This window comes from Nannobrachium achirus (assembly GCF_963921795.1).
Source record: "Nannobrachium achirus genome assembly, chromosome: 7".
NCBI classification, from domain to species: Eukaryota; Metazoa; Chordata; class Actinopteri; order Myctophiformes; family Myctophidae; genus Nannobrachium; species Nannobrachium achirus.
In genome coordinates, this window is record NC_137816.1 from 52,453,425 (window position 1) to 52,479,511 (window position 26,087).

General features: G+C 42.0%; 1 protein-coding gene across 2 annotated transcripts; it reads right to left on the reverse strand.

Moving 5' to 3' along the window:
• Positions 1–1,040: 1,040 nt before the first annotated feature.
• Positions 1,041–25,698, reverse strand: gas6 (growth arrest-specific 6). Of its 2 annotated transcripts, none has more exons than XM_080729850.1 (15): positions 25,396–25,698; positions 24,526–24,686; positions 19,803–19,827; positions 19,352–19,414; positions 16,784–16,906; positions 14,060–14,179; positions 13,697–13,819; positions 12,340–12,461; positions 11,924–12,042; positions 11,295–11,484; positions 10,666–10,830; positions 10,384–10,552; positions 9,534–9,673; positions 8,809–9,010; positions 1,041–3,578 (listed from the first exon to the last, which is right to left on the reverse strand). In XM_080729850.1, the coding sequence occupies exons 1-15, from the start codon at positions 25,598–25,600 to the stop codon at positions 3,427–3,429; spliced, it is 2,079 nt and encodes a 692-aa protein (XP_080585976.1). In that variant the 5' UTR covers positions 25,601–25,698; the 3' UTR covers positions 1,041–3,426. The 2 variants fall into 2 exon arrangements, with proteins under 2 accessions (XP_080585976.1, XP_080585975.1); XM_080729849.1 differs by having other exon boundaries at positions 25,354–25,698.
• Between the last annotated feature and the right edge of the window lie 389 nt (positions 25,699–26,087).

A 26,087-nucleotide genomic window follows, 5' to 3' on the forward strand; every position in this document is an offset into this window, starting at 1 on the left:
TTTTCCTTGTGTAATGTGTTGCTTATATAATTTAGAAAACATCGAATCAATTTCCAAACACCAGATTTTACATTAAACTGGACTGTTAATGTGTGATTATTATGTAATTCAGGTGTCTTCAAGACTTCGTTTTCAGGCCAAGGACTCCTTAGTTGAGAGATGAAGCAGGGACCCCCACAACCTTTTCATAGATTCCATATACTGTAGTTTAATCGTTTGACAGCACAATCATCAGTGTATTTTGGATTAATGTCAATTTGTGTTTGTTTTCAGATATTTAACCACTTGAACCGTCAATACTTAATAAACTTGACCTTTCACTCTGTACTTAGTGTGCTCTTTCTTCCCCTCTACACCAAACCTCTTTGACGAAAATAGCCGATCTACAAGCTCACAACGCCTCACAGTGCGAGGTGTTGTGAGCTTGCAGATCGGCTATTTTTGGCTAAAGTTCTCAGAATATGGACACTAGGGTTCAAGTGGTTAATATAAAAAAGGAGAAAAAAAGTTTCTATCACACAAAGATTTGGAGGACCCCCTGTAGTAACTCTGGGGACACCGTAGGGGTCCTGGACCCCTGTTGAAGACCCTTGATTTAGCCTACTCCCCAGGATAAGAGAAAACAATTAGCACTTTCAACCAATTATTTTACTTGCTAAATCAGTGATCAACAAGCTCACAACACGTCACATTGTGAGCTCCTGTGAAATCAGTTATTTTTGTATTGACAAAGTACAAGTGGTTAAAGTACCTGTATTGTTGATGCATTTGCTAGCAGTCTAAAAGGATTGCCTTCCCGGCCAATATGTTTGTTTACATGAAATGACAGCTTGCCACACAGCAAAAGTAATCATTTTATGTGCAGTGAAGCAACATGAGAAGGGAATCAAAGGATGTTGGTACCAGTCGGTGCTTGTATCTGCATTCTGCACGGCCAGCCTTATAAGCGGGCCTGGATTAGAAGAAGAAAGCTTTTCAAGGAATACTAACATGGTGAGTCATCGTGCAGCTTACAAACAAACTACTTCAAAACCAGGTCATTGTTTTTAAAATACAGTTTTTACTCCATATAATTTTCTTCATACAACCGCATTTATTTTTGTGTTCAAATAGGATTTCATTTGTGAGGGAAGTTAAAAATAAAAAAGGCAGACTTCTCTCAGCAATAGTACACATACTGGCAGTTAAAAGTGAAACATAAAAAAACAAAACAAATTGAAGTTCAATATACAACACATATGATAATAAAAAAAATAAACAATACCATGTCAAGCTCTACATTCGGGCATTCAGTCATCAGAGCACTAATGATAAAAACAGAGGGAACAAAAACAACGCTGGAGCCCTTTTAGCATTCTCAATCATACTGCTCCTCAGACAGACATTCTCTATTTTTAACTCAGTGGGGTCTGATTTCCTCAGCACCTATTTAGAAACTAATCTAAAACATCTCAAACATAGTTCTGCGATCCCTGGAAAAACACGCAACCTTCCGGACGCCTTTCAAGGGACGGCTCAAGGTTTGCTCAGGGTCTTTCCCTGAAGAAGCATCATTTTTTTTAATGAGGCAGGAGAGAAGGTGTTGTGAGGAACTGTGGTAAAGAACTTCCAGGATAAATAACGAGAGCGTTCTTCTATGAAGATACCTCTCTGGCCTGTTTGGTTATGTGTGTTTGGAAACCAGCCCCTTTAGACCAACGGAAATGGTTGTGTGTAGGTTACCTTCACGAGTGAAAAGGTACGGTTTTGCATTCTGTCCTCTACAAAGCATTGTACAGTCACATTATTTACATATTCAGTTATATTACAGCGCACACTTTTTACTCTCAGTAGCTTGCGTGGTGCGGACGGTGCAGTGCTTTCTCTCTCTCCACAGACGGAGAGTGCCCCTCCCTGTGCTTCAGTTTCAAACTCGGACTGCTTTTATGCATGTTCTTGGTACTGGCATTTTTCACTGTACTGTTTGATTCAGAGGGAGAGGAGGGGCCTGTGTGAGTTAAGGGTGGTTTATTGAGTGAGACTGGATCACTTTATTGGTGCAACGGGCATAGGGGTGTGGCTAAAGAGGACCCTGTTCAAAAAAGGTGCAGCGCTACAGGACGCTGAGATAGAGATGTATCGTGTGTAGAACTACAAGGACTGTTAAGTCATAGCATGAGAGATTAGCAGCAGCTCTGGTTTGTAGGTTACATCGCCATCCGCAGCTTCACAACACACTTTGCACCATTGCTGAACACACCCCGGGATAGAAGGGGAGGAGGAGCTGTGGATAGGGTGTGTTAGTTGTTCTTATAGTAGGCACGTGGTTCATTTTTAAGGCTGCAGATAGACCTGGAGCGTATGGCCAACAGGAGGAAAACAAGAGAATGGCTTCACGTCACAGTCCATTTCTATCTGCAACAATGTGCAAGGTTTCCTACAGAACGCTGCTTTGTGCCAAATACTGACACGGTTGGTCCAAACGTCCCTACACACTTGATTATTTTTGCCCCACAAAATATATCTTTTGGACTTTTGAGTACACCCACATATAAAGGCATCAACCTGTACGACTGAGGCATATATGAATAGTTCGGATGCAAAATACCTGCTGCAGATTCTTTGTTTATTCATCACCCCCCCAGTGTGTAAAGACCTTTAGTCTCATCAACCTCTTATGTCTAATTCATACTTCGTTGCGCGAGTACACCGAATTATAAATTAGGCATAAGTCATTATGCACTAAACACTAGTGGAGATCTAGATACATATTCATAAATATTCTCTGTGTAGGAGAGAGCTGAGCTTGGATTATAGATCTGGTCCCATGTTGTCGTAAGGTGACCACAGACCTTAACGATTGTGGTCGACCATTGATACAAGGTTGTCACTTTTCGTCAGAGCTTGGTGAACACAGGCCCTTTGAGTGAACTGGACGCAAGCAATATGGCATCAGCTCTATCCACCAACAGGAGTTGGCAACTACTAGGATATTGCCTGCAAATATTCAATCAGATCTGCAATTGTGCACAGGATGTCAGTCTCATCAGGCCGACTCAGGACTGACTATTCGACATTGACCTGAATAAGGCCCTGTGGAATTGTGTGGGCTTAAAAAGGCTATATGATACTGTATACACGGACAGTTTTTGAGGCAATGTTGCGCAGCATTTATTCTCACAAGTGGAGGAAACGTTGCTCAATTGTGGCTGGCTGGGTCACAATACTGATCTGTGACAGTACACCACAAATACCTCTAGGTGGCGGTGTCACAGCATCACAAGGGGTGCAGCTTGAACCAGGAGGCCTGGTTCTTGTTTTGTTTTTCCATTCCAATCTAGTACTCACCATTTTCCCCTCGAGCCTTATTTGTGCAATAATTTCCAAAGTCTACATTGCCTCAATGAACTGTTTATGTATCCATTTTGGTCAGACCGGGCTCACTGCTCACTGGCGAGAGTCCAACAGAGGGCAAGAGTGTGAGCGGATGTCATTGTGTTTGTGTATGGCCCGGTCCAGGTCCACAGACTGCCCACCGACACTGACTTGCATGCAGCCGCTGTAGGACGCTGACACCAGGGTGGACACCAGTGGAACATCTGAGGGGAGAGGGGAACACATACAAGCACGTCAGGTTCTGTTCTCACATTTTCATTTCAAGGACCCCCCAGATTGGCATGCATTAGGCTTAGACCACCACAGATCCCAATAGCTCTCAGGGTCCACTTGGTTCCTAACCACGAATCATTTAGCTGGGTACCCCATGGGTTCTTAAGGGGGTCCTCCTCAGTTAAATGATTGATAGTTAGGAGGACCCCACTTTGAGAACCATAGAGGTAAATTACCTAGCCATAAATTAAACCATATTAACCAATTTTGGGTATGTCCTTGTTGGTGAGAATTAAAAAAAGAAAACATCTACAAGCTCACTAGGCATTGTGATGTGATGCTTTGGGAGCTTGTATTACCATTAACATTTTTTTATCAACTCACCCTCTTGGTGTGGTAAAAGTTTCACCACCTGATACCAATCATTAGCAATTAACAAGGCAATAAAGATAGTAGGCTTTGAGCTTCAACATTTTGCCACTTACTGAAACAGAACAAAATCGGGGTTCTATCACATGACATTTTTTACAAAATGAGGGGCAGAACGATCTTGCAGATAGCCTGTTGTCCTCATTGTGGGCTCGCCAGTACCTGGCGAGCACACTTTAGATATTGTCATTATTTATTTATTTATTTGTTTATCTAGTAAGTAGACGGGATTTTCGGTTCCTTTCTACTCCTACATACTTAGTGAGAAAATGAAAATAAAAACATCAATGTGTTCAGCTTACAGTGGTGAAGTGTGCTATTACTTTTTACAGCAATCGGCCAAATGGTGGCGCTGTAGGAAGCCTTCGAAAGTGCGATCTTTGAACAGGTATAGCTCATGCTGTGTTTGAGGTACAGCCATGAAACCTGTATACACTTATGCGTCTCCTCATGCCGAACAACTTTTACCCTCTAACTTTTGACCTCTGACCTTTAGGTCTCCCACAATTCGGAATTATATGAAAAACAGTAAAAATCTATCTCCTCCTGGGATTTTCGCGTCAAGTGCACAAAACGTTTTTCACATGAACTTTGGACCAATACGGTCAAACTAATCTCGGCGGATTTCTTTTAAAGTGAAATATAATTTTTTAATAATTAAGTGTGCCTGCCATGCAACGCAATGGCAAAACACTTATTGTAATCCGCCATACTTAATTAAGTGTGCCTGCCATGCAACGCAATGGCAAAACACTTATTGTAATCCGCCATACTTAATTAATTAATTAAGTCCATAGTTTCGCCACAAATTTCTGCACGTAATAACTGCCGCACAATTTACGCCACCCACGCAATATATACATCAAAACGTGCGGCTCGGCCGGGAATAGGTTGCTATTACTTTTCTTTCCGATCCGCGTTACCATTGCGACGTAATTCGCAAAAAACGACGCCAAAAAACCCCATTGACTTAGAATGGGGGAAACTTTGGCACGTAATAACTGCCGCACGATTTACGCCACCCCCGCAATATATACATCAAAATGTGCGGCTCGGCCGGGAATGGTGTGCTATTACTTTTCTTTCCGATCCGCTTTACGATTGCGATGTAATTCGCAAAAAACAACGCCCAAAAACTCCATTGACTTTGAATGGGGGACTCCGAAAAAAAAACAGAAACTTTGGCGCCACATAACTCTGCCATACTTTTGCCTAGCAACGTCATTTAAAATGTAAAATGCTCACACAACTTTGGTCTTTTTCCGACCAATAGGGATGAGCTGTAATTGATTAAGCCTCGCCCCCTCTTTAACAGGAAGTGCCCTTCACCAAACAGGAAGTGCCTCTATAACTCATGAACCGTTTGTCGTACAGACTTGCGGCTGGTGTCATACCTTTTCTTTTTTTCTCAAATTTTTTTTTCTCAATTTTTTTTTTCTCAAATTTTTTTTTTCTCAATTTTTTTTTTCTCAATTTTTTTTTTCTCAAAAAATTTTTTTTCTCAAAATTTTTTTTTCTCAAATTTTTTTTTCTCAAATTTTTTTTTTCTCAATTTTTTTTTCTCAAAATTTTTTTTTTCTCAAATTTTTTTTCTCAAATTTTTTTTTCTCAAATTTTTTTTCTCAAATATTTTTTTTTCTCAATTTTTTTCTCAAAATTTTTTTTTTCTCAAAAATTTTTTTTCTCCAAAAATTTTTTTTTCTCAAATTTTTTTTTTCTCAATTTTTTTCTCAAAATTTTTTTTTTCTCAAATTTTTTTTCTCCATTTTTTTCTCTAATTTTTTTTTTCTCAAAAAAAATGTTTTCTCAATTTTTTTTTTCTCAAAAATTTTTTTTCTCACAATTTTTTTTTTCAAAATTTCTTTTTCTCAAAAAAGTTTTTTTCTCAAATTTTTTTTCTCACAAAACAATTTTTTCTCAAAAAACTGTCGTTAAAGTGCGACCCGTGATAACGGCCAAAAATGCTCCAAAACGCCACTAATTAGTCGAAATGGCTGACTTCCTGTTTGGTTTCTGATTGGCTGCTGGCCTTGTGACGTGGGTAGAGCTGCGAGGGCCTGGTCATCGCTGCTTGCAGCTTTAATTCATTAATCGTCCATGACCTTAATTGGGGCCTATTTCGCCAAACAGGAAGTGCCCCTCACCAAACAGGAAGTGACCCTTGATCTCGTGAACCGTTTGTCATACAGACACGCGGGTTGCGTCAAATGAAATAACGCTAATGCTAACACCAACCGCTACACAAGGTTGCACAGACTTAGCGAGCTGCAGGCACACTTAAAATTTCTTAGAAATTTTCTCTTCTAGTTAATTAATTAAGTCCATAGTTTCGCCACAAATTTCTGCACGTAATAACTGCCGCACAATTTACGCCACCCACGCAATATATACATCAAAACGTGCGGCTCGGCCGGGAATAGGTTGCTATTACTTTTCTTTCCGATCCGCGTTACCATTGCGACGTAATTCGCAAAAAACGACGCCCAAAAACCCCATTGACTTAGAATGGGGGAAATTTCGGCACTTAATAACTGCCGCACGATTTACGCCACCCCCGCAATATATACATCAAAACGTGCGGCTCGGCCGGGAATGGTGTGCTATTACTTTTCTTTCCGATCCGCGTTACCATTGCGACGTAATTCGCAAAAAACGACGCCCAAAAACTCCATTGACTTTGAATGGGGGACACCGAAAAAAAAACAGAAACTTTGGCGCCACATAACTCTGCCATACTTTTGCCTAGCAACATCATTTAAAATGTAAAATGCTCACACAACTTTGGTCTTTTTCCGACCAATAGGGATGAGCTGTAATTGATTAAGCCCCGCCCCCTCTATAACAGGAAGTGCCCTTCACCAAACAGGAAGTGCCTCTATAACTCATGAACCGTTTGTCGTACAGACTCGCGGCTGGTGTCATACATTTATTTTTTTCTCAAAAAAAAAATTTCTCAAAAAAATTTTTTTCTCAAATTTTTTTTTCTCAAATTTTTTTTTCTCAAAAATTTTTTTTTTCTCAAATTTTTTTTTCTCAAATTTTTTTTTTCTCAAATTTTTTTTTCTCAATTTTTTTTTCTCAAATTTTTTTTTTCTCAAAAATTTTTTTTTCTCAAAATTTTTTTTTCTCAAATTTCTTTTTCTCAAATTTTTTTTTCTCAATTTTTTTTTCTCTAATTTTTTTTTTCTCAATTTTTTTTTTTCTCACAAAACAATTTTTTCTCAAAAAACTGTCGTTAAAGTGCGACCCGTGATAACGGCCAAAAATGCTCCAAAACGCCACTAATTAGTCGAAATGGCTGACTTCCTGTTTGGTTTCTGATTGGCTGCTGGCCTTGTGACGTGGGTAGAGCTGCGAGGGCCCGGTCATCGCTGCTTGCAGCTTTAATTCATTAATCGTCCATGACCTTAATTGGGGCCTATTTCGCCAAACAGGAAGTGCCCCTCACCAAACAGGAAGTGACCCTTGATCTCGTGAACCGTTTGTCATACAGACACGCGGGTTGCGTCAAATGAAATAACGCTAATGCTAACACCAACCGCTACACAAGGTTGCACAGACTTAGCGAGCTGCAGGCACACTTAAAATTTCTTAGAAATTTTCTCTTCTAGTTTAATATATATTGCGGTTTTATGCAAATTATTCTTCGGCCTCTAAATCATACATGCAAAGTTACACGTTCATGGCATTTGGCAAAGATGTGGAGGGTTAGTCAAAGTATCACTGAAACCAATTTTATTCCAATCGGCCAAAGGGGGGCGCTATACGAAGCGTCTGAAAATTCAAACTTCAAACGGGCATAAGTCATGACTCGTTTCGTTTGAAGACATGCAACTTGTTACACGCGTGCTTTGACTCAAGCGGAAGACATCTGTGTCGTTGTTAAGTAAGCTCCGCCCTTCGATTTTCCGCCACTTTGAGCAGTTTGTAAAACGCGTAAACCCGCTTTTATTCTGGAATTTTCGCGTCACATGCACAAAACTTTTTTTACATGAACTTTGGACCGATATCTAAAGATCTGTCAGATCGGATTTCTTTAATATTGAAACATGCTTTTTTAAATAATTCAAACAATATTGCATTTTTATGCAAATTATTCTTCTGCCTCAAACATACAAGCAAAGTCACATTTTCATGACAAAATAGTGTAGAGGGTTAGTTCAAATATCACTGAAACCAATCTTACCCCAAATGGCCAAAGGGGGGCGCTATATAATTTTGAGCAGTTTGTAAAACGCTTAAACCCGTTTTTATTCTAGGATTTTTTTGCAATTTGCATGAAACATTCTACACGCAATCTAAGGACCTTTATCTAACATTTATCTAACATGCCTATGAAGTGCACACAAAAAAATTATAAAATAATAATAATAAATATAGCTGCAAGCAGCGATAAAGTGTCCAAAGCCAAAAACACCTCAAATCATGAACACAGCCTGGGATGTGCGTGAAATCTTGCAAGCACATTCCCAATAGGTCAAGGAACAGATACCAACCTTCTCACATTGGCCTGTTATAGCGCCACCAGCGGGTCAACTTTTGCACAACACATTTTTGGAACAAAATGGACCAATCTTTGACGTCAATAACGTCAAAGAGAGCACTGCCTGCGATCTTGACATGTTGTGCTTTTATAGCCATTGTTTTCTGGCTTGAAGCGAGCCCACAATTGTTTCGAAGGAACAATATTTTTCTAGTTTCAAGTGAAATCCAAAACATAATTAAATATGCAGATAGGAGGTTTTGCATTTTGGCCATCGATATGTTAGGTCAATTAACACGCGTGGTCACCTGGGAGGCCTCCTATAAAAGTGCTGGATGGCAGCTGGAGGTCCACAGGTTCCTGGTTGTCTTCGCTGCGTCCCGGCTGGCCGTCCACAAACAACAGGGTCTGGTTGCCTGTGACCGTGACCTGGATCTCATGACTCTCTCCGTCACACAGCAGGGCCGGAGCGCTGGCAACAATGACATCACCCACCGACACCAGGACAAACTGGAAACACAGCCATCCGAGTTCAGACAGACAAACAAACTATATCAATATGTCTACTGGTGAGAACATTACTTAGATTCACCACATTGATCAACTCATTGTATCATTCATGCATGCATGCACCCAGGGTTCGATTTATCTGGTGGGGATGGGGGGTGGCTTTTGGTATCCCCCTCGGTCATCCATTTGTATCTCCGCTCACTGTATATTTTACCCCTGCATCTGGTCAGACCAAATTAAATGCGTATATGCATTTGATTTTGAAATGGAGACAGTCTGCTTGATATTTATATTTGATAACCATTTAATTAAACATGTATGTTAACCACTGTAACCCTGGTGTCCATATTTTGGGCAAATCTCCAACATTTGCCAAAAAACACAAACTAAAGAATGTGTGAGATTGTACATTGGCTGTTATTTGTAACTTTTTAGGATAAATAATAGAGCCTTGTTTTTTTTGTTTTTCTTTACACATTGAACGCTGCGTGCACAAATCCCCCCCACTCAGAGATGTACTCACATCTCTCCACTCGTCCAGACCAGGGTGGTAGTCGGCCAGAGAGATGGAGAATGGCACCGTGTCCTGGTAGACATGGGCAAACAGAACTCCTATGGCAGAGGTCGGCCGCAGGGTCAGCAGGACACTCAGGTTCTGGGATTCTGCGACGGGACGGGAGGGAGAAGGAGGACATGAGAAGAGAATAGGGATTGTGACAAAAGAAATCGCGATTTATGATATTATCGCGATAATCAAAATACATTAACCTGGGGCGGAACATTTGCCAAAAAATAGCAAGATCTACAAGCTCACAACGCTCGACTATTTTTTGGCAAAGACATTTGATAGAGAGTGAAAAAAAGACTGTATCAAGTACGTATAAGTACCTTTTACCATTTATAGAGGGTTTAAGTGGTACAGGATATGCAGCTCGGCAAATAAAAGGTGAATTGATCCCAGTGCATGACGGAGGACGAAATCACGATAATTTAAATCTCCACGATACGATTATAGTGAGTGTTTTTTATCACGATAAACGATAATATCGCTTATCGTCCCATCCCTAGAAGAGAACGGAAGGGTGAGGGTGGGGGGTTATGCACTTCAAATATAAACAGCATTCAACTTGCATTCAACCAAACAAAAACAACATTCAGCAACTGTACACATCCCCATGGCAGCAATCAACACTGATGTCATGCAATACCCATAAATGTTTAACCCATTATTAAGACCTGAGGCCCATTCTACAAATGTCTAACAAACAAAAAATAGCCAAAGTATAAAATAATGGTTAAAGTGGTAAAAATGTAAAGTAACACGGATGCTTTCGAGGTCTTAAACACACACACACACACACACACACACACACCGTAAGTGATGTTGAAGAAAGCAAAGCCTGTGCCAGGATAGAAGGCTCCGGGGTCCTCAGTGCTATAACACTGCATGTTGTCATTGTAGCTGATGGTCTCCTGGATGGAAGTGTCTTCCCCCGTCAACCAGCGCCACTCTTTCATACAGCCGTCCAAACGCGGGTTCACCTGCACCACACGACAAGCCAGAATGCTAAAGAAACACTCAGGAAAACACACAGCAAACATTCGGGCACAAAGCAAGGATCAATAAAAAAATTAAAAAAAAAACACAAACACACCTGATTGACAAGGCCGTCCTCCTTGAAGGGAACTCCTCCCACCGTCAGGTTGAGCTCATGGATTCCTTTCTTCAGTGTGAACAAGTCCCCGTTCACTGCGATCTTCATTACCGCCTCCCTGTCGATCTTAATCACCAAGCTCCGGCCCTGCTCCTCCACCGAGATCTGGGAAGAAATCAAATCGGAATATTTCAGGTTTACCGTGTTGTGAAGATTAAGTCTTTGGTAAATGCGGTTTGGTTTTCCATTCAGGAGACACTGGTGGCTCCAACTACCAACTATCTTCTCATCTTGTCATTATTCTATCGATTACTTCTTCCATTAATCAAATACTCTTAACGCATCACATTGCGTTGTAAGCTTGTAGAACAGCTACTGCATTTTTGCTATTTAAAAAAAGTTTCTCCCACAAATCAATGATTTGTATTAACACTTGGATGTCCAACATGTCCACACACATGATAACGATTCCCCCGTGGAGTGCCGCGGAAAAAGCCATGGCAGTTAATCTACATTAGTTGTGGCAAAACTATGGTGTTAAAATTGTTAAAGTGTTAAAATCAATCTTCTTAGAATTGATTAAATTGATTAGTTCGATTAACTATTAGATTTAGTAGAAACAATCTCACCTTTCTCCACTGGCCATCGTTGACAACGGGTCCACTGCTAGTCACCCTGCTGACCGTACCGTACTTCAACTGCAGCTCAAGCTTCCCATGATGCATTGCGAGCACAATCCAAGAGCTGTTGAGGTGTCCCCCAGCGAAGAAGATCACCCCCTCTGGATCGTAAGTGCGGAAGTCAAACTCCGCTGAGAACCTAGACAAGGAAGAGACAGCAGATAAAAGGTCATGGCAATGCTGTCAGTGGGACGAGCAAATCATAATTTAATATGCAAGAGAGCGAAACAAAAATACCAAAATGGCCAGGAGTGAAAACAGGAAATTCCTTTTTGTTTTTATCTGATCTTAAATCTTTATCTTATAAGCTAAGGAGGTCATGCTTGCAAAAGCATTCTTTTCTCCTTCCTTGTAAAAATGTATTTTGGAATTGTGGGTATCAATCACGTGACTATTCAGACTAGAGAATGTTTTCTCTTCCCAAGTCAGTTCAGTTCAATCTCGTGGGGTAGGATTATCATGTGTAAGGACTGTTCATTGTTGTTGTAAGACTGTGTGTGGGCCAGATGCACAAGTTAAAATATGTTGAACATAAGCACAGACTTCAACAGCATTGAACTAAGTATAGTAGTTCTTACCCAGTTTGAACCCTCCTGCGAAAGCGCAACCGTATCACTGGCACTCCACTAAACATACGGCCCAGGTAGAGAGACCGAGGGTTCTTCTTCAGCGTCAATGACATACATGGGGTTATAGGCTGGAGGAAGACATTATAGAGCAGAAGGTTAAGATTTCATCCTTATTCCTATTGAAACATAATCAGGGCCAGAATGATACAAACACTAAGCTTATAGTTAACCGCCATTCAAATGGACGTAAATAAGTATTGGAAATAGCCACCCGGTTCTATTAAACACTAGGGCTTCAAATCGATTTAGCCAATTAAACGCCCGGGCTACTATTTGGTAATAAAATATGGCTTAAGTGGTTATGTATGGGAATTTGAGGTATAGAGAGGATTGGGGTAATAGTTCCTATCGAGAATGCATTTCACCTTACAGCTCCTGAGATCCTGGCTCAACTTCCTCCCCTGGCGGCCATCGCAAAAACAACGGAAACTCCCCGGTGTGTTCATGCACTCCTCTGCACACACCCCCTCCAAACACTCATCCACATCTGAAGGGTGGGGGGTGGCGTCGTGGGAAGAGAGTATGAGAAGTTTGAAGAGGTCACAGAGGTCGACAAATGAGAGCAAGAAAGAGAGAGAGAGAGAGAGAGAGAGTGACAGATGGACACAGAAGGAATATACCCATTAGATTATCATGGCAGGGGAGCAACTCTAGCCCCGAAAACATGAACCGTAAAGAAAAAAGAAAATCTCAGCACATGTGCACCGCAAGTATGCAAGAAAACATTAGCAGCCGTTCCCACCAGCAGATCACGGAATGCAAACAGCACTTGGGTTTGCTAGTGTTTGACGTTAGCTGGGTGCTATCTCCCGTCTCCAAATACAACCTTAAAAGGCAAAGATTAGACTGGCTAAAATAAATGTTAATTCTTGGGAGAGTGAGGTTATGAATAGCCCAGTTTCCACTACAGAGCCATGGCAGGTCATATACAGAGGATTAATCATTTTCATGTCATTCAAGTTATTTATGTCACTGGGAATGCTACACGATCTGAATTAATGGTAGTTGTGTTATTATCAAATAAAGGAATATTGCTTTCGATACATTGGTCTCATAAATATATACAGTTGGCCCCATTACTGACAACTGACAAGCCATTATGGGACCATACATTGTGAAAGTGACTACTTGTATTAACACTCTTCCCTTCCCTTGAAAGAAAAGGACAGGAATGAACTTGTTTGTCAAATCAAAGAACCAGGATTGCTTCCCGTCTCCCTAATTGCGTATTTTGGAGAGTCAGAGCCACTTGAAAGTTGTTTCTGCTATGAGCGTCGTGGTGCAGATAGTTATCGTGATGTTTTCAAATCAGAGCACATGTTTAGTCTGTAAATCAACGGAGGGTTTGCTGTACTTACCACTGACTCACAGTAATCTATTATCTTCAGTGTCAGCAGTTTTTTTGTGAATACTGACTGACTGCATTCTTTGTTTCACTTAAACTGTCTGGCCTTAACTGTAAAAAAAAGCCTCTATAAGACCATCCATTAAGACCTTTAAGTGTTTGTGTCAATATCAGAGTAAGTTGTTTATGGACATTATTAAGACAGGGCTGGAGGTTGACCTGTTACCTAGTTCCAGATCATGTCTACAGATGTCTCTCTGGAATTCCTTTCCTGACACCAAACAGCTGCATCAACCCCAGCTGTGACTAAAGCTGTCCAATCAGTCACCTCTTATGAAACTCTGTGTGCGTGCGTGTGCATGCGTGTGTGTATTTACCAACACAGCTCTTGGTTTCATTATCGTAGACAAAGCCTGTCTCACACAAGCAGTCGTGGCTTCCCTCGGTATTCACACAATGTGCAGTGCCACACACACTTGGGTCCAGACACTCATCCACATCTGAAACATACAAAACACCAACATTTTCATGTCTCCCCAGCTCTGTCCTCTGTTTATTGGCTTCAGTGGAGGACTCAAACCCAGTCTCCAGTGCGGTAAGCAGGAACTTTACCCCTAACTTTACTTCTTGTCTTTTTCCCCTTCAGGTGGAGCCTACAGATATACTATACCAAAATGTTAAACAAAATAAAATGTGTGCCATTCATGAGTTATCACATGCCCAAACCGTGTCAGCCTTACCTTGGCACGTGTGGCGTTCAATCAGCGTGTAGCCTTGGTGACAGGAACATCGGTAACTGCCCATGGTGTTGTTACAGTCGTGGTCGCATCCCCCGTTCTTCTTACTGCACTCATTGTAATCTGCCAATAAATATAGCATAGTAACCATGAACAGCATCCAATAGAGGGTGTGTGTTCAACACAATTTAACATGAGCTCAGGTTGCAGCCCATAGTTCAGCAGGTTTATTTTGTACGGACACATCACAGGTCAATTTGTAAATTAAAGTTAAATACTGTCAGTTTCGATGCCGTTTGAAAGGCTCAGCCAAAACATCCTTTGAAACCATGTTTTGTCAAGTGCCCCCTTTTCTGAATTGACATACTGTACGTTGGCTACAGCTGAGTGTAAGAGCTGTGTGTTCAGGAAGAGTGTGGTTGTCCAGTGGAAAAGAGCCCTTGTCTCTGAGCCAGTCAGACTGACTCCGTTATGATTTCCTCTCACAGTTAGGTGGCAGGATGAGTCACTGTGGAAACGTGTGGAATGGTGGCACATGGCACAGGAGTGTGTTACTTTCTGCATTTCTTTTTTTTTTTCCTCTGGGGAACCGAGTGCACACCGCTTTATATGTGCCAATTTATAAACAGAGAATTCATCTTGCACCCCTACGTCACTCATTAAATCTCTTTGTTACCCTTCCAAGGTCCTTTTATAGACAGGATGCAGTTGCAACCCCAGAGCAAATGGCTTTGACCTCCATAAAGGGGACATGTGACTTTCCGCTCTAGGACTCTGGGACCAGAGTTCCCACACATAATAATAATAATCCATACTACTGACCCAATATGACAGTGCATCAACCACAACAACAAAACAGCACAGCTCCTGTCATAACAATCTGTGTTACTGGAAGACAGAAAAAAAGTCCAAATAGATTTCAGTGTTATTGACTTGGTTGTTAATTAGATTTAGAACAGCTACTTTGCCTATTCGGGACTGATGCCAGTACGCACTACCACAGTGGTTCTAAACCTGTGGTATGTTATGATGCTTAGCCTATTCTTGCCCAGTACATGCAGTGGATAATTTATTTTGGGGGGTCCCCAGATGATTAGCTTAATGTGCAACACTGTTTTCTCACTCAACAGTAAACAAACCAACATAACGTTTTAGTGTATAGCACATTTCTAAAGTGACAATTTAAGGACTTTGTAATACCTCTGAAATAACAAATTAAACATCAGCCAAATTGTCAAATATAAGAGGCAGAAATTGTGAAGATAGCCGATCTCCGAGGTTCCGAGAGACCAGAGGATTTATTTATTTTTTAGGGGTAGGCAATTTTCTATAAGTCCAGAGGTAAGTCATTTTCGGTTTGTTTGTCATGATAGGGGCTGTTAAGTCTGACATCATTTTATAGGCAGAGGAGAACTTTTCCCCCAAAAAAAGCGAATCTTTTTACTATTTTTACTATTTACTAATTTTTCTTCTCTTTGTTGTTGAAAGGAAAGTGGTAGAATTATATTTTAGTTGTTATTTTTGTCTCGGATCTGTTGAAATAGCGAGGGACAGATATTGACAATAAATCTGCTTGGAGGTCTGACTACAAAATGATGTCACGGCTTAAAAGCCCCATAGGCTGGTGCTTTCTCATCAGCCGGGCAGCAGCCTGCTGCCCAAGAATGCATTACGCACGGTAGATCTTTTCCCCCCGCTGTTAATCTGATCCTAGACCAGCATTATCATCTCACAGTTACACAGCCATTCATGTCACTGGCTCGCGGCTAACTGACCTGATCCTAGGTCAGCCTAAACGCAGCACACCCGTTAAACAGCTCTTCAGTCCGTTCATTCTCCTCATCAGAGCGCACGCCAGTGCACACACACACACACACACACACACACACACACACATTGATTGATCACACAGCACGGGTCCTCTCGGGTAATACACATAATGATTGACAGCCCCGTGTTCAGAGGGAAAAGTGGCCATTCCGACCCGGCTCCGAGTGACTATGATAAAACACTGACCGAACCCCGTACGGGTCTCTCGGGTAATACACATAATGATTGACAGCCCTGTGTTCCGAGAAATCTCGGGGGTCGGGGCCCCCGTGAAGACCTCCACTGCACACCCCCGGGTCATCAGTGGCACACATGACCCCATGAAGTTTTAAGTGACGAAACTGACAAGAGTTTGTAAATTTAAAGATAGATAGTTTTTGCACGCCTTCTTTCTCTGGAGAGGTACGTAGGAGAGGAACAGTTACCATTACTTACAATGTTTCAGTTATCTGACCTTCATCAGGCACCAGATGCCTGATGAAGGTTGGATGTCCAAAACATTACATAAATACACCAGAAAACTAAACTCTAATTGTAACATGTTCATGATGATGAAAACCAGAAGAGGGGAAGTGGTGCTGAGAAGAGCAGGGGATTGGATCACTGAAAGGTGGACAGGCATTGGCTGACAGGACCAAGGTCACAACGATGACCGGAGGATGTACTCGCTAAATCGAGAGATACGCTAGTCACGAAACAGAGTGACACAGCAAAAGCTCCACCTCCATACTGACCTCTACTTCTCCATTGTATCCTCTCTCACCTTTCCATAATGCTTGCAGGCTTGCAATCTAATTAAAAATCATAGTAAATCATTCCCTGAGCGCATAGGCAACTCTATCTCTCTGGCAAACGTATGCTTCAAGAGGAATGCTTCAACGGACGTGATGACCGTACCTTTCTCGCACCTGGCGCCTATCCAGCCGGTGAAACAGTGGCAAAGGAAGTCACCCTTCTTGTCTTCGCACCGCACTGTACCTCTGGGATTACAAGGAGAAGGAGAGCACTGGTCTGGAATATCTGAGAGAGAAAGAGAGAGGGAAGATAGACAGACAGACAGACAGAGTGAGAGAGAGAGAGAGATGCCATTATTCTTGCAAAATTAAGTTTAGGAATGCCGGATGCATACATGGAGAGTCTAGTATAGTGATATGGCGATACAATAGATAGATAATACAGGAAGGACATCACATGAGCTGTGTATCGGAGATTCATTATAAATAGCCCTGCTGCTGGCCCAGCTTCTGGGACAGGAATGGCATAACTTCAGACTGACTGACACAGCAAACCTGTCCTCTTGCCCACAGGAAACATGATCAAATGGGGACCTAAATGCGTCTGAATTAAGCTTGATTTCTCGATTTCGCATAAAATATTAAATATTTTCACTTTTATCCATTCCACTCCCGTCCTGCGCAGTAAGCACATGCCAAGTTCATGCAGAGTTCTTTGCTGTACAAGGAAACTCCCTGGACCCTCTACCCATCAAAGCAACTCTACATAGCTGCTGCAGGCAAGGCTGAACAAGTGTGGGCACGCTAGCTGTGGTTTAGAGGAGAAAGTTGAAACAACAGTAGTGCCTGAAAATATGGGCAGATAGACAGGTATTGGGGGTTGTCTCCAATGCTCAAACCATTTATCATATCTTAGTAATTTTCTTATTTGTATGATATCATCATTCTGTATCTTGCCTCTAAGGCAAAAATGTCATATCTTGATCATTTGCATTTTTTGTATGATATTGTTACACCATAATTAATTATTTTCATGGCTTGTCCTTCAAGAGCTATCCCTTACAAGTCACCAAAAACAAATAGGCAAAATTACATTCACTTCTCAATAACCAATGAAAATCAAAAGCTGATATTATAACTTAAAAAAGGAAACCTTTGCTAGCATTATTTATTGTTTTCTCTGCATTACAATAGTCTTCTAGGCAGATCAACAATTTATGACACATCATTGCATCCATCTATTATCAGTGTGTAGATGCAATTACAAAATGTGCATTGTTGTGGGAAAGCATGGGACAATAATGCATGCAATAAACGAGCAAATTAAGCAATTGTTGATTAGTCATAAAGTTTATTTAGTGTTTAGTACATATGCAGTCATGTGGAAACATATACTTGACTAACATACACACAGGGAAAGAGAAAAGATCTGCAGAATGGAGGAGAGAAAGAGCCGGTGCCGGTGACAATTGGAGTCATAGCAACCCTCCGGGTTCCTGGGCCAATCAGAGCGAAGCTGGGTGAAGCCTGATGCAGCACTATGCTGGCTCTCTCCACTCACGTCAGGCTGGACTCTCTCACGTCAGCTCTTCTATGAGCCAGCTCATCTCCTATGCGCTGGCTCATAGGAAAGCTGCTGCAGTCACGGTGTGAGTGAGTGCGTGACCAGAAAACCAGGGGGGTGTGTCGCCAGCACATGCCATCAGGGGCGTCACAGGGGGGAGTGGGACTGAGTTACTAGGGCCCACGGTGGAGGGGCCTTAATTATTCTATACTTTAGCTATTGAAAAATAGCAGATACACAAGCTCACAGCGCAGTGCCGCGCTGCAAGCTGGTAGATCTGATTTTTTTGAAAAGTCGTGAAAATGTGTGCAAATCTTAGAATATATGTATTTTTTTAGCGAAGATTTTTAACTCAAATTTTTGCTTCTGGGGGCTCCCTGGAACTAAATATTTTGAGATGGGGGTCCGTGGCCAAATACATATGATTTTGGGGGTCCTTCACATGAAAAGGTTTGAGCACCACTGACATAGAAACATAGGTTTTTTTTAAAAACCTTAGAAGGATTGGAAATAGTCAAAGACTTGCATACATTTTCACGATTGTGCTGTGAGCTTGTATATCTGCTATTTTTCAATAGTTAAAGCACAAAATAATACGTAATAATGCATTCCCAGTGTAAATGGGTTAAACCTCCTCCCCCTATGAAGAACATCAATGGGGGGCCTGCAGTGAATCCTTGTACCCAGGGCCCAGAATTTGGTGCGACACCCCTGCATGCCATCGGTGCCGGTGGACCACGGTAGCCAAGTGCTGCAATGTTATTCACATGCTCTTCAAAGTCACGACTCTATTAGATTAGATGCCAGGTAATGCATTCTCGTGCTACTTTTCTTTTCTCTTTCACACCCCATATTGATAAATGTTTCCTTTCCTGTGTGTGTAGAACAGTCCGAGTGTGATGCAGAGATACTGCAGTGCAGCCCAGCCCCACACTACAACCGAATGCTACTCTCAGCATCTATTAATACACTAAAGAGACTGGGCGAACGAGGAAAGGAGGGCAAAGAGAAGGACTGAGAAAAGGAAAAGTTTGTGAGACTGAGAGGAATGAGAAGCAGAAAGAGGAGGAAGTGAGATGTCCATCTGCTCGTAGTAGCACACATGGTTAAAGTGACAAGGCCATTGTCAAGCCAACAGTCAGACAGTTGAGCAGTTGTCAAACTTACTGTGGACACACGTAACCAGGTCCTGCCTCTTCTTCTCTGAGTCTCCAAACTTCTCCACACAGGCTGGGCAGGAACAGAGAGTGAGAGAGGGTGAGAGATCATTACTCAATACTCAGTCCATCATGAAAAGACACGTAGGGGCCTTTTCCACTGGCAAAGAAGCGGTTCTGGTTCTTTCTCCTGCCTATGGGATGAACCAGAGGTGAGCTTTTCCACCGAGAACCGGAGTTGGTTCCGAACCGTAAAAGTTGGTTCCGAACGGGAACCACACAATCCTTGGTTCCTCTGGTTCAATCTGGTGGAAACGCAAGCCGGTTTTCAAGAACGAAACAAGGTTCCAAGAAAGTTGAACCGGCAATGGTTCTGGAACCGGTTCTTTGCCGGTGGAAAAGGACCCATAATATCAAAGTTTGAAAGTTTGAAGGATCTCATGTTACATGAAGGAACTTACCTAAATACTTGGGATAGAAATATTCCTGCGGAGAGACAGAAAGAGAAGTATTTTTAGACAAAAAACAAAACCATAACATTTAAAACACTCCAAAAAAGGCTAAAATGGTTAGGCTATAATCTACAACCTATAATGCAAGACTGATTTTACTCACACAAAGCAGACTAAATTACAGAACACAGAAAGCAAGGTAACAACGCCCACCAGGATACATTAGATATAAGCAGTGAGTCAGCAGGGCTTTTCAGAGCGTGTAAAGGGTTTTCTAACCACATTCAACTCAAGACATCAATTTGATCCAGTGCCCTAAAAACCTTACATCTTAATTTAGTTAAAATGTGTACATTTCGGAGTGGTTGTGGATGTATGCGTGTGGTGGGGATGGACCAATTAGTGATCATGATGATGCCATCATCTCTTATGGGCTTCTCTCTATGATTACAGTAAGTGTGGCCAGTTGCCAGAGGCTTTCTGAGAATGCCCGCATTCCAAAGTAGTGCCTGGGATCCATCCTGCCTCATGGATACAGTAAAATGGTAAATGGTAAATGGTGCATTTATATAGCGCTTTTAATCCAAAGCGCTTTACATAGATTGTGCATTACATTCACCCATTCACACACACATTCATACACCGGTGGCGGAGGAAGCCATGCAAGGCACCAACCTACTCACCGGAGGCAATTAGGGGTTCAGAGTCTTGCCCAAGGACCCTTCGACATTAACTCAGGGGGAGCCCGGATTCGAACTGGGAACCCTTCGGGACTTATACCCTTCGTGCTCTAATACCAGTTTCTCTACCCCTGAGCTATGCCGCCCCCAGTACAGTCCTACTACTACTACAGTAGTAGTAGGACAGGTATAGAGAGGTCTAGAGCCGGACTGATTGATTCTGGAACGGCCGTGTTCTCCAGAGACCTTCTGCTGCAGCAGGAGCCAAATGCAGAAAGTTGAGACCATACACATGCAGTGGCTACAGAGTACAGGTGCTCAACTGAGGTGTGAAAGTACACGTCTTATCAAATTGACATTATAGGAGCCGAGGTAAGGAATGTTGCTTATCCCATTAAGACTATTCTAAAAAATATCTTCCAACACCTCATCCGCACTGCACGCGAGCGACACAACGCAAAATGCTGTCTGCATATGGAGCGGCCATTGCGTTGCGACGTAGCCTGAACCAATCAAATAAATGAATAATAATAAATGTTTGGGGGGGGGGACATGGCCATTTACCTCAATGGACGTTGCCGCAAAACCTCGCTTAAATAGAGGATCCACGAGCGAAAACAGGAGGGGTGGACGACGACGCGGCACAACGCGTTGTCACTCACGGTAGGTCAGGACGTCCTCATTGAAACAAATATATTTTAATGAGATTTCATCGCTCACGTCGCGTCGCATCGCGGGCAGTGTGGATGAGCTGTTAATCCTAACAGTTTTCTGAAAAACGTGTGTTGCGACGTCAGTGGTGAGCAAACTTTTTCATGTATTTGGCCGGCGACCCCTATCTCAAAATATTTTGTTTCAGGGAGCCCCAGAAGATTTGAGTAAAATAAATGTATTTTAAAAATATATATTCAAAGATTTGCACAAATCAGATCTACAAGCTCATAGCTCGGCACGAAAATCGTGACACACACACTCATATATATAGCTCAAATCTAAAATGACACAGATGCTTTCGGTTGATGATGGCTGCTATAACTGCTGTACTAAGCTAGCTGTTCAACCCCTCCTGAAACGACTATTGAACGACTATATAAAAGTATCTATCTGACCAGAAACTTATGAAAGTATGGATGATGTGTGATAACTGAGCAGTAAGGAGGACCCCCACCCACCCCACCCCACTCTGCAGAGCCAAAAACCTGGCTGCAGCAGAGGAAAGTGCAGAGTCAGAGACAGGCACGTTCAGCATGAATAATGCATCAATGAATGAGATTGCACTTCAGTAAGTTGTGAAGAGACCACAGGCACAGGGGAAATCCTATTCTGCTAATGCAAGTCCTAGTCTCACTCACATACCTATGAACATACAACTTATACAATACAGCGCACGCGCGCACACACACACACACACACACACACACACACACACACACACACACACACACACACACACACACACACACACACACACACACACACACACACACACACACACACACACACACACACACACACACACACAGTTCTCTCTTATAGAAAGCCTCTCTCACTCCACATCACCTTTTACTCTGAGCCGAGCGGAGCCACGCCCCCGTAATCATAGGCTAGTCTGGGTCAGATTCTCTCTCATTCAACTCCACTCGCCAGCTCTCATTGTTAATTATCAATGAGATTAATAATTAATTGAATTATAAGAATAACAATCCATCCCTCAACATAGACAAGGACCTCATTTGCAAGACACATACAAGTCATCTCTTCACCAAGCAAGCATAAATCATGTTGAATTGAGATTAAAACTCCTGTATAGTTGCAGTACTGCAGTGTTTCAGAATAGCCACCACCCCACACATACCTCTTTCCCCCTCTCTCTCTCTCTCTCTCTCACTCAGAGGCTTTAAGTCTGCATTCCCAGCCAATGAATATTTAACCATTCTTTAACCAACTTTTCACGTGCTAGTGTGTTTTCCTCTTGACACATTTAAGATATTTATAGTCCTTGTTTGCATATTTTGTTGACGTAAGGGATTTGATAGGCTTATGCATTCACATGGGTAGAAAGGCTGATCTGCTCATTCCCGAGGCAGACTTGAAACTAATCTAAATGTCCTCACAGGTGTTAAACAAAACGCTTTGTTTGTGCACGTCATAGAGAATGTGTGCACAGTAACAGATTAGTGCTTACTTAAAGTATGTTGTGTACTAGCATGGAAAGGCATTCACATAGACTAGACTAGATAATCCACAAAACAAAAAAACATTTTTGCTTATCGTTGTCATTGAGTAAATAGTTAAAATGTGTCTATAATATTGATGTTTCAGTGTAATGCACCAACCTCACCAAGACAAATTACTTGTGCACAACTTATCTGGCAACAAGAATTCAGGATTCCATCCATACACAGTAACTTACCTCTCAGAAACAAGGGGTGAATGCAGATGTGCATGTTTCCCTTCATTTATGTAGAAAACCAATACACATATACCGTACATATAGATTTGTCTATACCGTAATATGAAGCCCATATTTGTGTGAAGATCAATGTTTTGATTATAGTTCAACAAAACCTGTCAGGAATACACAATCACACTCTTTCCAACAAACATCTGTATTTCTTATACAACTTCACTGTAGCCCTATACTCCATGGAGGCCCTGCCTTATGGAGACCTGCTTGACATGGAGCACCAACACCTGGCTCTACAGGTATGGAGCTCCAAGGTTGTCCTTCTTGTATGCATTGCATAGGTATATTGATTCCTATATAGACAGACGACGAAAAACCTGAATAATTGAGTGAAGAAACGTGGAGATAAATGCAGATGTACTATATGATACAATTGTGTCTCTCTGTGGCTTGTATAAAATGCTAAACAGACTAAGATTACCTCAATTTTGGATCAAAATGCCAAGAGAAAAAGTTCTCGTTGTTGCGCAGAGAATGCCAGTACAGTACATTATCAGGCTGTCGGCAAGAGCAATCCGTCAACAACAACAGGTAGAGGGTCATATTCTCTCTCATTCAACTCAATTCACCAGCTCTCATTGTAATTGTAAATTAGCAATTGAATTATAACATTAACAATCCAATCCATCCCTCAACACTCACTCTCAGATTTGCTCAATCTGCAGTGCATAAAAACCCCAAATTACAAGGAAGAAGGCACATTTTAGTTGTGGGGAAAAAGTGATATGGTCAGATGAGTCATCATTCACCATAGTCTCCAAAAGTGGGCGAGGGCATGTGTGGTATACACCAACAGAACGACACCGGCCTGAATGCTTGACCCCCGCCTACATACAGAGAGGTTCTAGCCTATTTTCCTGGCATGGTCTGGGTCGACAACTTGTGCCCAGAGGGAAAGGTCACCGCAAATCAATCCAGCGTTTTCCTGAGTGATCACGTTTATCCTATGATGAAACATGCCTATCCTGATCATGGGAGCAGTCTCTTCCAGGATGCACAAGGTGTTTCGATAAGTATGAACATGATGTGTGAATCATATGCAACCAGTCACCAGATCTCAACCCAATTCTACAGCTATTTTTTGAAGACCAAAATCTTATACGGTGCACTCCATTTCCATCATCCAAAAAACACCAAATAAGATATTTTGTTAGAATGGTGTAACATCACTCCAGAGTAGACTTTCAGAGACAATACAATCTTCACATTTGGGTTTCCCTTTAACATTGTCACCAGGCAGTCAGTATCCACCAATGCATCTTATTACTGTAAGTAGGCTAGGTCTCAACTGTACATGCCCATCCATCACTGACTCATAGTCTTGTCTCTCTCTCTCTCTCTCTTACACAGAATGTGTTCAGTTCGTCAGTATCAGCAGTTACCGAGGCATGAACAACAGCCACTGAATCATGGGTCTTTGGGTCACCATGGTCTGTGTTGTGATGATGTAGGTAAACAATAAGCCAGCAGCCTGGCGTTATCTCTGATTAAAGTGTCAACTCAATAAAACAGAGAATTTTTTTCCACTGAACAAGAAGCTAAGTTCTCACCCAAGTTTACTGCAGGGCTGGTGTGGGCTACTCACCGTCTCAGGGTCGTTTTCGAAGACCTCCCTCGCCTCCTCTTTGCTACACCTCTCCTCCACACATTCCCTCTCCAAGTGGCCTTGCTTCGTCTCCTCGAAAACCTGATAGGCTCTCTTGGATCTGCTCAGAAACTGGTTGGCTTCTTCAGGAGACAATGAAACTGAAAGAAAAACAACAACACAATAACCAACAAATCACCAGTGGTGTAAAGTAACTAAATACATTTACTTAAGTACTGTACTTACTTATAAGTACAATTTTGAGGTATTTGAACTTTACTTGAATATTTCCAATTTCCAATACTTTTACTTCTACTACACTACATCTCGGATCCAAATATTGTACTTTTACTCCACTACAATTATTTGAAAACTTTAGTTACTTATTACTTTGCAGATATAAATTATAATATCATAACACATACATAAACCACTTTAGCCCTATGTTATACCTTGGCTGTTTGAAAATAGCCAATCTACAAGCTCACACCGCGTTGTGAGCTTGTAGATCTGCTATTTTCAAACAACATTTTGTACTTCTAGTTTTGGTACTTTAAGTACATTTTGATCCCCAACACTTTCATACTTTTATCCAAGTACATTTTGAATTCCGGACTTCTACCTGTAACACTGTACAGAGTATTTCTACATTGCAGTATAGATACTTTTAAGTAAAACATTTTGAGTACCTTTCCACCGACCATTAACGACCGCAACGTATATAGGCTATAGCTCAGATCATCACTCACATAATTTACTGTCCAAGGGGTCTTTAGTTTAGCAAGCTAGCTAAGCTACCAACCAACCACAACATTGGTTTCTACTTACAGTAAGTAGCAGTAACTGGTCCAATAGCAGTGAGTAACTTACTGCTATCGCACCAGCATGCGAACAGAAGGATTAGCAGGGCTCTCGATGAGAAGGACTTTGTCAGCAGGGTCAGCCGCATGTTTGCTGCTGCTTTCTCTCTGCAGTGGCCAAAAGAAAGCTTTGAGCTCAACTTTCTCCCGTCCGTGTCTTGTTCCTCTCTCTGCTCAACGCTGCTGCACCAGGAGCTGCAGACACTGCAGGGCATTCACCTCTCTACGGTAGGGGTTCAAACGTTATACCGTTGGACTGGAACGCCTTCTTCTTGGCACTATTATTTCGGATACAGCCTTGCAAGAAGAGAGGAGAGGGTTGCTGCTGCTGCTGCTGCTGCTGCAATGTTCGCCCACATATCAGTCACTTATACCACCAGGCAGCACCACAACCGATGACCTTCACCTACTATACTGCTACTCTCCGACTGTTACAGCTGCTGGCTCATCCCCATCTTGTTCCACCGTTCTGTTCTTCTGTTCTGTGCACGACCTGCTTTCTCCTGTGTAGTGGAGTCAGACTGTGAGACTCTATATTGCTCGCTCCACACACACTGATTAGGCTTCAGCTCTGGAAAGTACTGGCGGACGCAGACAGGAGTTTGTATTGATGTGCAGCTTGCCTTGTAGGACCTCGGGCTCTTTACTCTTTTCTCTCTTTCTCTTTCTTCTCTCTCTCTCTCTCTCTCTCTCTCTCTCTCT

Excerpts from the sequence above, each read along its gene's own strand:
- gas6 (XM_080729849.1), bottom strand. The coding sequence starts at position 25,600 with ATGCCCTGCAGTGTCTGCAGCTCCTGGTGCAGCAGCGTTGAGCAGAGA. Across the intron at positions 16,907-19,351 it reads CCTGGTTACGTGTGTCCACA|ATATTCCAGACCAGTGCTCT; the intron begins GTAAGTTTGACA and ends TTTCTCTCTCAG. Across the intron at positions 11,485-11,923 it reads CGCAGGAGGGTTCAAACTGG|GTTCTCAGCGGAGTTTGACT; the intron begins GTAAGAACTACT and ends TTCCTTGTCTAG.